Here is a 13,288-nt window from a genome sequence, read left to right on the forward strand (position 1 = left end):
CAATTTTTTTAATTATGTTCTTCTCGGCCCAGGAGCCTGTCGATTGAAGTTTCAATGGGATTTAGGAAATTGGAAATTTGGGTTTTCAGTCTATTTCTGGGCCCTCTAAAACCCTACCCCTGCTAATCCCAGCAAAAATATGTGGTATCTCTTGCCCAAAGTTTCAAGGTGATTAGAGGGAAAAACTTTTCCAGTCCCTTTTTCGAAGAGAACAACCTTCCCCCGAGAGTTACATTTTCTTGCACCTTAGGGTTCATCTGACCAAGGGATTTAAAGTTTTAAGTTTCAGTCTGTACAGAAAAATAAAGCTTGTTGGCCCTATTTTGGGTCCAATTTTTTGACGAACCAATATTTTTGTTTTTTTGTGAATTGGGATCCAATTGACAACCCCCCCTTCAACCAAAAAATTTCAGATGCAAGTTTTAAGTCAATCGGAAGAAAGGCTTTTGGGTCATTTTAGGTGGCCCATATACCTAAGCTAAATTTTTGGGGCTGACTACGCAACCCTTGGCTCGGGAACGTAAGGGGATGGGTTTTAACGTGTTCAGATAAAAAAAAAACTTAATTTTTGAGCTATTCAGTAAAAAAGAGTTTGTTACTGAATAGCTAAAAAAGAGTTTTTGACCCTTTTCGTATTATATTTTGGGGAGACTGTGACACGAATTTTATGTTTAAATTAAGTTCTTCAAGGCTTGGGAACTTGAGGTTGCAAGTCTCAAAACGAACAACGACAAGGTTTCTGGCCCATTACTTGACCCCTACCCCCTCCCTAAACCAAAATGCGTCCACTTAGCCCAGCCAATAATTTTTGAAAGTTTTATGACACTCAGAAGAAACTTTGTCACCTTTTAGGGACAAAACTTTTAGGAGACTTGTATGTCCAGACTAATCTTTTTTTTTGGAGCATCAGGGTCAAGCTGGCTAGATAATTGTGGTTATAGTCCATTCCAGACGTTTTAAGAAACGAAATTCGGCAATTTTCTGGGAGAACCAACATTTTCACTCCTTTTCCATGTTAATTAGGGTCCTCTTAACCCAAGGACTTAAGGATACAAGTTTCGAGCCGATTAGAAAGAAAAGGGTCAAGCCCCTTACTTTTGGACCTTATTTTTTGGGGGGAAAATACACCTCTTTTCAAATAGATCGTGGTAACAAACTGTAAGTAAGGAGCAACCCGGCTCAATAGTAGCCAAAACTAAAAAAAAAAGATAATTTTGATACCAATAGGTATATCAAAGAATTTTGCTTAATCAGCCTGTTATGTTGATTTCAAATATAAAGGCTTCATTAAGATTTGTCTTACTCATCAAAGGCTACGAGCCTGAAAAAATTTGCCTGATTTTCCAAAAACGGGGAAATGCTAAAGTAATAGAATCTTAATGAAAATCTCACCATTAGATTCAGCATATCCGAGATCCATACTGTATGGGTTTAAAGCTCCTATCTACAAATATAAGGAATTTTGTTGTTTTTATATTTTATTTTTTCGTATCGAATCAGTGATCCTAGAACATCGGGAGAGGGCTCATTCAAACGGAAACTAAAAGTTCTAGTTCCCTTTTAAGTGACGAAAAAGATTAGAGGGCAATCGGCTCCTTCCCACTCCCCATTTTGTTCAAAATTTTTTGTTCAGCATAGTTGAAAGGTCGAATAACTATGTCTTGGAAATATCATAGCCCCCCAGAGCCCCCGGGGGAAGGTCTTAAAGTTACAAAATTTACCTATACTTTACGTATTGTATTTGTTATTAGTATATTGCTCATGCCATTCTTTTTTCCGCTTTTATTTCTTTTGCATTCCCTTATCTAAAGATCTTGGCTCTACTCATTTATTCTCGAAATAGAGACCCTGTTGGTCTTGCATGGCTGTAAACCTGAGCTAAGCCACGAAACTTATAGTAAAGCTCAAACACGGTTTATGGGAATGCAGAAAGTAATCTAGTGTTGAAAATTGCGTAGCTTTTCAAAGATTTAACGCAAAATATCTTTAGCGTTTACAATAAGTAGCAGATTTATTTATTTTTTTTTGTCGTTATGTATCCAAAATTTTAAAACAGCTTACCGATCATAAACAAAACGTATAACTTGAAAATTCAATATCGGAGGGAGTTCAACAAGTCGAATCCTACGAACAGCATTTTGGAAAGAGCAGCAAATGCAACACAGATATTGATTTTCTCCTTCTAAAACTTCCTCTCCAAGAAGTTCACCAAGACTCTCTTCGAAAGTTCGACGGCTAGAGGCTCCAACATTCAAATCCAACTCAGAAAAAGGAGTGTTCGAGCATGATTCTGATTTACAACTTAGACACCTAAAAGATTAGTGCAATAAGACAAAATTATCGCCACCCACTCCGCAATCACTAATATATGGCAACAAAAATCCATTACCTCCAGACGGGAAAATATTAGCGTCAATGCAAAAGATTATATGTATGGTATTGCTCGTAGCGTCTTGTTAGCTGAATTATCTATCTGCTGCCTTTTCAGTATTTTACACGTAAATTAAATTAGTTTTGTTCTCAAACTTAACAGACAATTTACCATTTCAATTGTGTTTTTTGGCGTCACTTTCACAAGCAGTGGATCCGTACCATAAGGGAAATAAGTCAACATAATTTAGTTGATTTGACCAAGTTATTAAATCCACCCCTTCTCTTAATAATGACCTAAGTACGAGATGATTTCTTTCTTTACTAGAATATGTAAAATTGTCCGTTTTCTCTGTCTTTTTTTGTATTAAAATAACAAGGTAATCCAAATTGTGAAAATTACCTCAGAAACCTTACCTTTAGACTAGTTTATTGGGTTACGGAGCAACACTCCGCTATTAGCAGTCTGTTTTTTTGTTGTTTTTTTCGTGATCAGCAGTGTGTAGCTCTAAAGTGCTACGAGATACAATTCAAACTTCTCCTGGTAATGGGAACCGTGAAACGGGACAGACAAGTTTCCTGAAGATTGTGAAATTTCTAGTAGCTTTCCAGAAAAAAATAACTGTTTTTGTCCCTTATCTTAGATGATATCCAAGTTGAACGGGACAGACAAGTTTCAGTGATGATTGTGAAATTTCCAGTAGCTTTCCAGGAAAAATAACTGTTTTTCGTCCCTTATCTTATATGATATCCAAGTAGGAAAAGTAAACATCGAACAATTTTATGCCGTCTTCCCGCAGAACATCATATTATCTCTCTGAGAACCAGAGTATAAAATTCCGTATCCCATCTATATTTCTTGGAAATAGTTCTGGAAACTTTGATCTTACATGCTAAATTCCGATATTTCGGGCTGCTTTCTGAAAATTTTGTATTGATGGCTCTTGCATTTTAATTGAGAAGTATTATGAAAAGTACACAAGAAGACATGAATTTCCACAAATATAAAATTGCTTCGTTCATTTAGAAGTAATTTCCAAGAATGTTATGACGCGTCAAATTTTTTTTTATATCCAAGAGGCAACTTTTTTTAAAGACAGAGTAGAATTTTTCCTTTCCGATGCAGATAGATAGATCTTGATCTTTTAAGAACTGGAATTGAAACTGGTTTTAAAAAAAGGTGTTTTCTGTAACTTTTTCTTACTTTGAACTTTTGATTCTGCAAATTTCTGCATTTTGTCGAAGATAAATATCCTAGCTTAGAAGAACAACTTTTAGAGATCAATTAACTTTGAATGCTGATAGAGAAATCGATGTTTACTATATTTTTGACAATTAATGCCATTAAAGGAAGCAAGAAGACATGGTTTCTTCTATACCCGAAAGTCAACCGTACACTACGAAATAAAAGTTTACACAATGACCTGTTTCACGGATGTTCATAATCGCAGCAAATACTACAGTCTTAATACAGGATAATGGGGATATAAATTTTGACAATTACTACGTATAAATAGAACCTATTTCAGAAGTTCTCTAATTGTGCGTTAGAAATAACATACCTTAAAAATAACAACATACAATAACCATGATGCATCTGGTTTAGTACTCTCTCGATCGAGGGTGGTAAGCTTGAGCCTTACTAGAAACTTTCCTACAATACCCCGAGTGATAGAATTTCACTCTTAGGAGTTGTTCTCCCCACTCCCAGCATTAATTTGAATCAGTTGTTAAAGAGATTGAAAAAAAACGTAATCATTTCCCTTTTTCCTCCTTACGAACGGCGAAAGTTTGAAATTTGAAAAATTAGTTGAGTTAGAAGTAACAGGAAAATTGAACCGTATTGATATAATTACAGTTACTGAAGTCCAGGCGCAAAATCCAGACCTTCTTAAAATGGCTAGTTTTCATGAGTTTATAAAACAGGAGGTGGATTAACGATTTTCGCAAAGAATTGCCTATCTCCTAAACTTATCAATGTGCAAGGACATGGCGATTGCAATGAAATCATTTGGATATCTACGAAGCCCAAATGCCTACCACGGCCTTATACTAATTTAATAATTTACTCATTTCATCGTTCACCAGGACAGAATGCTTGTTCTTGTCGTAATTTTCATGACAGGCTACAAGCAAGTCTTGACTTCATGACGACAAAGTATCCAAATGCCGGCAACTCTATAGCAGGAGAAACAAACGATCTAAGTCTTAACTATCTGTCAAAGATCAGACGTTTAAGCAAATTGTTGATTTCCCTATTACAAAAGATAGAACCAGTTTGGATGTTATTTGCACCAATCTTAAAACCTATTACAAAGTTCCAACTACCCTTTCCCCTCCCTCAGTGCTAGCTATCATTTCATGTTACATTTGAGACCACTGCTAGTTTTTAAACAAATTACTTCGTTTCTGAATTTCGTACATGCCAATAAGAAGTCAAGGTCTTTTTTATTTTGGATCTTGGGTCACGTCAGAGATTTGGGATGACGTTTTGTAGTGTGTAAATCTTAATCCAAAGTTTAGATTGTTTGAAACAAAATTAATGACAAATTACCAAAATTGTTTCCCAGAGCTTACTAAGAAGGTAAGTTCCTCAGATAAACCTTACATTAATGAAAAAATGAAAAAGACTAATCCATTTGAAACTAAAACTTTTTCGCCTCGGAAAAAAAGAAGAAAGCTTAACCCTCAGTAAACAAATAAAGAAAGAAATACGTCGTGCTGCTTCTCGTTATGGTAACAATAAATTAAATTATTTAAAACAGAGAAAACCTCAACAATGGTTTAAGAAAGTGAAAGAGATAGGGGGGGGGGTCGCTCGTGCAAGAACCTTGATTTTCTTCTGGATGAAGAAACGAGAGATTCCCCTCTCTCGGAGAACCAGCTAATCCCTGAAACTCCAAAAGACAAAATTCCGGAAATTTCAGCGAAGCAAATAACAGAAAAAATACAGAAACTGAAAAAAAAAATAGTATTTGTCCCATGGATATCCCAATTGATCTAATAAAAGCATTCCCTGATAAACTATCAACACCCCTTGTTGGTATTTTTAGTGATATTAGTAATTCCTGAGGTTACCCGTCGCGCTGGAAGCTGGGGTATATTACTCCAATCCAAAAGAAGGGAGGCGTGAACGATTTTACTGGAGTACGGCCAATCACCTTAGCACCAGTTTTTTTTTCGAAAACCTACGAGGGTTTCTTAGCTAATTGGTTACAGTACAGAGATTCTTGAGCTTATTGACTTACAACAGTTTGGAAACCTAAAGGATACATCTATTTCACACTGTTTTGTTAGTCTTCTTGACACCATTCTTAAAACCTTGAAAACCCTGATACTTGGTTGAATCTTTTATTAATTGATCTCCAGAAAGCATTTGACCTAATTGACCACAATATCCTTGTAAATAAGCTGCTGACCGAATTCTAAGTGGATCCCTTTCTAGTTAAAATTGTTGCCTCCTATTTAACAAATCGGTCTCAAGTGCTTAAAGTAAATTTTTCTTTTTTTATTCCGATCCCCTTTTCATCTTTTGTGTGGTGCCCCAAGGAACTCTGATGGGTCCCATTTTGTTCCTTATAATGGTTAATAGCCTTATGACTGACCACACAGATCGATGGAAGCATGTGGACGACCTGTCTGCATTTGAGGTTTGCCGTTGAAACATTAAAAGCTCAATCATGACATTACTTGACGATGTCACACAGGAGGCTTGTTTTTCGAAGATGAAAATAAACCCTAATGAATCGTCATTTTTAACAGTTAATTTTTTAAATTGTCCCCCAGTTTCATAAACCCAATTCCTCCCAAAATCTCTGTCACGTGCATTAAACTACGTGTGGTGACAATTACTGCTGTCTTGAAGAGGGACGAAAATGTTAAAAACATCCTCAAACAAGCTTCCCCTTCGGTTTCCCTTCTAAAAGTTTTGATAAATTTTCTTGTCCCCCCCCCCTAAGAATCTTCTCCAACTTTATTGTTCTTTTATTCGGCCAATACTCGAGTTTGCTCGTTCAGTGTAGCACTTCGGTCTTTCTTCGTAGCCTATCTATATGATTGACACTGTCAAAAACGAGCACTTGGAATTATAAATGGTGAAGGGAAGATTCCATATCCTTATCTACTAGGTAAGTTCAAGCTCACCACGTTGGCCGAGAGAAGGAGCCTCTTGTGTCTTCGTTTCGGTACCAAGACCCTGTCTGTTGCCCAACTATGTTCCATCATCCCCCGAGCCCTTCCACCCCCACCCCCACCCCCCCCTCCGCAACTGACCGTCCCGTATAAAATCCCAAAAAGTCCCCAAACTGACTCCCATCCCCGCTGAACATGAAAGATCTCGCAAGAATCTCGTTGAGCTGCATAATAACCAGGTAAACTAGTCATTAATTTTACTGTTATCTATTTATTTTTTATTTTTGACTTTTTAATTAAGTGTTGAATTTTTTTTTGTATTTTGACGTAAAATTCAAATTCGGCAACCATGCTGCGACAGAAATTAAAAAAATTCTATTCTATCTGCAAACGTGACACGGGACCATTAACATTTACTACATAAATAACATATATATATATATATATATATATATATATATATATATATATATATATATATATATATATATGTATATGTATATTTATATATATATATATATATATACTCGTGTTTTTGACGTAAAATTCAAATTCGGCAACCATGCTGTGATAGAAAAAAAAATCTATTCTATCTGCAATCGTGACACGGGAGCATTAACATATATTACTTGTGAGATATAGTTGCATGTTTTGCTCCGCAACTGTGACCCCCTGGAAACTAGTTATTGCAATGCACCATGGGGCCTTGGAATCGCAAGTCTAGTTATCTAATGGTAATAATGCTTAATTACTTTGTATTAAAATTATTTTTGAAGCTGAAATTTTTTCGGCTGAACAGTAACTTTTATTTTGAAACTTTGACGCCACTTTCGACAATAGAAATATATTGCAAAGTGAAGAAAATAGTGCCATCTTTCTCGATGGATAAGTTTTCCATGACGTCGCATCCTCTTCAGGCATATTTAAAATATATATTTTTTTTTATGTAAAAGCAGCTGTGTCTGCCCCGTCTCCCTAGAAAAACTGAAAGGAATTTTGTTCAGCAGGTTTTTTTTCGGCAATTTATACACAACCCGATCACTGCCACATCAACCATCATAGGTGAGTATTATGCTGATGTTTGCAATTAGCCTAGCAACCGTCATAACAGTATTAAGGATAAATTATTGAAACTCTTATCAAAACGGGATTATGAGTTTGAATACTATCGTCACTATTTAGGTCATAGTTCAAGTCCTACTCTTGACAGATTTCGAGCACAGCTTCTCCCCCCCCCCCCCATGCCACTGCTATAGGTATAGAAAAGTTGTGAAATACATGTTAAAACATAAAGAAAATACCATGGAATCACATATAAAGGAGGTTTCTCCGCAGTCATTCACGTAAAAAAAAATGTTGATTTGATCAGAGAAAAAATATCAAGAATTTTTTGCTAATTTTTCTACTGTACATTTGTTAGCCATAATTTCAATGAAATTCCTCATAAGAAATCATACCAAAAGCAGCTAAAGATTTTAAACCAATGATTTCAAACAGAGGGAGAGAGTCCCATTGGGAACACTTAACCGTCATAAGGGACAATCACCTTATGAAGGGATCAATAAAAGTTGTACTGTGAATTTAGTTTTGTCTTTTTTAAATTCCTCTTGTAAACAAACAACAAGTACCCATGGCTGGAAGGTCACATGAACACAAAATATATAACAACAATCAAGATAAAAGTCCCATGCCTGTATTCAATATCCAGGAAAGGTTAAATTATGAAACCGTTCAAAAAATGTTTATTTATTTTATTTGCTTTTTTTATTGGTTTAAAAGAAACATCATACTATATCATTGCATAGGAAGCCTTTACTTAAATTATTTTGCAACAGTTTTGACAGACTTTTTTTCTTTTGAGTTAGTGATAGGCAATGAATCACCTAGACTTACAAAAGCTATTGTAATTAATAGCAATACTAAAATATTACGTGGTAACATATTCATAAGTTCCTTGAAGTTTTTTCTTGAAGGAATTCACATAAGAATTTGACTGCTGACTAAAATTCTCCTCCAGCATAGTAACAAATAACTTCGAAAATTCTTGAGCATCCTGCTGAATGCTTGAATCTAAGCCCAAACTAGAAACAAACATCGTAGTGTCAACGATTCTGAAAAATAAATTCAAAATAAAGTTAATAAAATAGATAACTTCAAAATAACAGCCTGGGTTTGTTTTAAATCACGAAACATATCAGCGTCAACAAGAACTTGAAAATGAAAAAAAACATCAAACATTGTGAATCAAATTCAAAACCGCCAGAACCTTAGAAGGAAAAACGAGAAATTGTTTTAGACCAAATTGAACTTTCAAGCCAACGGATACCTAAGCAAGTAAGTGTGTGAAATGAACACAACATAGCTGCTAGACTAACCCCGCACATTTTGGAGGAAGACAAAGGTGGATTACCCAAATCTATCTTGAGGGAAAGAACATCAATACCCTTCTTCAAATAATTATTTTAATTTCTTTTCAGGGTTCATTGTGCCAATTATATATCAGTCTTATACTTGTTTTAAAGATATATAAATTCTAGAAAAATTAGAAATTTTGAAGTCATTTGGCTAGATCTTTTTTCGTACTCTAAAACTGATACGAAACAGGTCGAAGTCACATGTTTTCATGGAACAGAACCGTCTTTACTGAAATGAATAGTAAATGAGAATTAATCACAATTTCACCTAGTCATTTATTTTAATGTAAAATTATTTATCGATGTCACAGCCCGAAGTAAGAAAAAAAGGAAACTAAAGGCTAAATAACGTGCACACAAAGCTAAACGTCAAATCGTTCAGAGTGGAGGGTGGTGACTAAAACGGCTCAGGGTTTATTTGTTTCAAAAGAAATTACTCCAAACTAATGGTTTCTTAACTCAAATTCATGGTTTAGCATGGTTAGTTCGAGATGAAAATCATATAGCTGTGGATTCAGTTCATAGCCAAAAACTTCAAAAAAATTTTGGATTAAACAGAATCCAAACCTATAACTTTTAGGTCGAGTAGATCCCAAACTTCTAGGTCTTTCATACTGTTCTTAACCTAGAGCAACTAGATTTGATTGAACTAGCGATGAAAATAGCTTTTGGAAGTTGTTCGCGTTACAAAAGCAACATTTTAGACTAGAAAGCTCTAATAGGTTACTTAAAAAATAAAGTGACTATGTAATGCAGTTTTATAGCAGTTTGGAACAGAATTGCCCAAATTCTACCATTTTATTGGAACTTTTCTGCACTTACTTCAATTTTTACACACCAGCAATTTCAGTTACACAATTGTTTGGACAATACGGCAGTTGGCTGAAAAATATTATTCATTATCATAGGTAGAACTCACAGTTGTTCGAAAAGAAATGCACATGAGCTTGAAAACTGAGCGAATTTGATGCGTAAATTTTAGCCCAAAATACCACTTGAACAACAAGCAGGTACACGTTTAATTCAGTCTGAGCAAAGCTTAATGGAGTTGCCTGGAGTTTTTATACCTTGAAAATGGCTCTTTAGATTCCCTGCTATGTAGTCGATTAATAATTAGCACTTCAAGATAAGTTTATAGTTATCTGCTTGCTAAAATTATCCTGAACCATACCTTACAGGCACTCAGGTTACCAAAAACGAGTCACCAGTTATTCCTCCACTTGGTTGCTGCAAAAAAAACCCTCTCATTGATGCTGGAAGGTGGTGTCGAGGTTTCCTAAATTAGCATGGTAGGTGCACCTGAGGGAGTTTCTCCGTTTACCTTTCCGAAATGACTCCAATGGTTGACAATGGAGCTCTGCCTTTCAGATTCTGTGGTCATCCATCCTTAGACCGAAGTGCCGTCATCCGTGAATTCTTACGACATTTTCCAGGAGAGTTTGGACTGTCTTCTCACAATTCTTCTTTTTATCCTTTGCAGCCAGTGAATATTCAACATTCTTCGCAGGCAAAATGCCTTCCAATGAGCCGATTCTCCTTTTCATGAACTGGTTCAAATACAAAGTTATACCTGCACGAAGTTGAGCTGGTACAGCGAGGACAGCGATGTCTTCAGCAAAGTCCAAGTCGCGAAGCTGCGTTGCTTGTTCAAAATAGATACTCTTTCCAATTGTATTTTCAAAAACTTACTCTGTAATTATGAGAAAGAGCAGTGGTGATAGGAGACTTACTTCCGAAAAGATTAAAAAATGCCGTGTTTGGCCATCCAATTATCACGCTGCATTCGCTGTCTTGATGCATTGCAATGATCATTGAAATAAGCTTTTGTATTTTAGTTTCCCAGCTTTCTAAAGTTTATTCATTATACTGTCGAGTTATTAAGATTATTCTGAACAGAATACTTCAATAATTTTAACAAGGCATAAATGTTTCTTTAAAATGCAGAACACACACGTACATCACGCGCTTTATATCATATTGTGGAAGTACTGCTACTACTAACAACTCACTGCAGCACCAAGCCAGCTGAGCCCAACACAGCTAGGCACGCTCCTCCTCCATCCCAACCTATTTAAAGCTTTAAGCCCTCCCCAGAAGTTCCCATTTCCCCTTAAGTATTTTCGACACAACAACTTAATAGGGTATTCTTTTCTTAGACCACACTGCCATTCTGGGACGAACAAATGAATTTTTAAATGATTATAAATCCATTTGTTTAGACAGTAAAAAAAAAAGAAAAAAAACAAAAAAACAAAAACAAAGACAAAAGTCCAGAAATTTCGATCACATGTACAGCGACCATTATTAGTAGACTTAGTAAAATTATACAATTGAAACTAGCATATTTATATACGAAACAAAAATGCGGGCCATTCACAAAATAATGAACTTCCGAATCATTCACTAAATTGTTTTCAGAGAGAGTTCACTGACGAAGTTTATTCAAAGTCTTGACGTAAATATCGATCACATATATAGCGAGCATTATCAGTAGAATTACTGAAATTATATAATCGAAACTAGATCTACGTTGTATGGGCAACGTGGGGTATTGCGGCAATCTCTGTTCGGCTTCGCCGATCAAAGTGTTGCTCTCGCAATCTGTAAGGATCTTAAAATAAACAAGTCCCCAAAATGTCTTACCACTGGAACCAAATTGGTCTTACCATCAAATACACCGGAAACAAATAATAGGTGCACCAACTAGCAAAAGTTCCGAACCCATCATTGCCGAAGATGATTATTGTACCTTACTACTGAAGTTGTCAACCCCTTTAAACTTTCAAACTGGTACATCTCATGAAGGAATTTTTCTAACAAAAATGGATGACGCTCATCAAGAGCTACCAACTGCCGTCAAAAAAAAAAATCTATCTGTCTTAGTTCAAAGGTTGACTTTTTCGCCGTAGGCGATGTTTCTAACGTCATCACTTAGTAAGGAACAAAGGATAAACTCTAATTTCTTTAGCACTGAAAGAACTTTTAAAGTTTAAGAGACACATCTGATACCATTTCTTTACTGCAATCCAAAGTGCGAAAAACCGAATGATAAACTCAGCTGGAATCACGAACAGAAATGGGTAGAAACACTAGATAACAGCACTTTCAGATCCATGGGGAAATGCCACTTTTTTGCTTCTGTAAGTTTTTCTAGTTATCACTCAAAGAAGATACATTGGCTGTGGGGCCGGGTAACTGCCACATATATTTAACACCTATAGATTTTAGTCCATCTTCAATTTGAAACTGGTGCCTGCCTGCTTGCCTGCTAGAATGGAAGTTTCCACTCGAAAGCAGAAACATGGTTTGATGAAACGAAAGCTTGACTTGCATAGCTTCTGATAGTTCTCTTTAACATAGGCTATAAAACTCCACTTCACTTTACACATTATAGGCCCTGGCTCAAGGACAAGCAAAAGCCATCCTTTTTGGCCCCAGGAAAGAGTTCTAGAAGCTTTCCAACATGCAAACTCACATTCATCAATCCGGCCTAAGGTCTACACTTTCCGTAAAAACCGCAGAGATTAGGCCCTTACCACTTTCTAGGAATAAGCTGAAATCGCGGTGCTAGGAACAAAAAAAAAACAAAAAAAAAAACGACAAAACCAAAGTGTTGCTCTTGCAGCACAACTAGCATATTTATATACAAAAAATGAACTTCCGGATTATTCACTAGATTGTTTTCAGATAGAGTTCACTGAGAAATTTCATTCAAAGTCTTGATGTAAATATCCTTCTTTAATCTTGCCCAAAAGTAAAAAAAAAAAAATGAAGGTGACAAAGCCTTCCGTGTCTTTTAATTGCAAACGAAATGTTTAGTTTATAGTTGTTCACTTGGTTGGTCTCATCGTCACACGTCATATATATGGGGCAATGTATATGCCGTTGGATAAAGTAGGCGTATAACGGCCTGAACGCCCCTTAGATGACCGCTCATCGCTGCCACACTATCATACCCCTGGCCAACCATCTTGTTTAGGTTAAACCCAAGGCTTTTCGAAAAATACAGAATTGCCGAAATAAGACCTTGTCCATCTAGATCCATGCCTGGGACAAAATCGAGAAAATCCTCATGAAGATTTTCAGCAGAGGTGTAGCGGACGCAAACACATAGCTGCTCCATATTGGAAACGTCCACCATTTCGTCAGCAAGAACCGAAAAGAAAGGACTTGCGTTTACTTTTTCAACAATGGACTGTTCTCCACAAGCCACAATCAGACTACTCTGAACCTTTGGTGAAATATGCATGGCATTTGCTGCTGCGGAAAGATGTTTCATCAGACTTTCATCTCCAACCCTTGCCCTTAGTCACAAAAGAGCTCAGAAATTGACATCATTTTGAGATGTTTCTGGAACCGTGAGTGAAATGGGA

General features: G+C 36.1%; 1 protein-coding gene across 1 annotated transcript in view; it reads right to left on the minus strand.

Annotated features, from left to right (window-relative positions):
- Positions 1–13,288, minus strand: part of LOC136030303 (ubiquitin carboxyl-terminal hydrolase 48-like) — a 250,597-nt gene that overhangs the window by 218,992 nt on the left and 18,317 nt on the right. Inside the window, exons 5-6 of the mRNA XM_065709189.1 lie at positions 8,433–8,612; positions 2,062–2,310 (exon numbers count right to left, since the gene is read on the minus strand). Coding sequence (XP_065565261.1) covers positions 2,062–2,310; positions 8,433–8,612 — 429 coding nt within the window. The remainder of the gene's footprint in view (positions 1–2,061; positions 2,311–8,432; positions 8,613–13,288) is intronic.

Source organism: Artemia franciscana, chromosome 8 (assembly GCF_032884065.1).
Source record: "Artemia franciscana chromosome 8, ASM3288406v1, whole genome shotgun sequence".
Lineage (NCBI taxonomy): Eukaryota > Metazoa > Arthropoda > Branchiopoda > Anostraca > Artemiidae > Artemia > Artemia franciscana.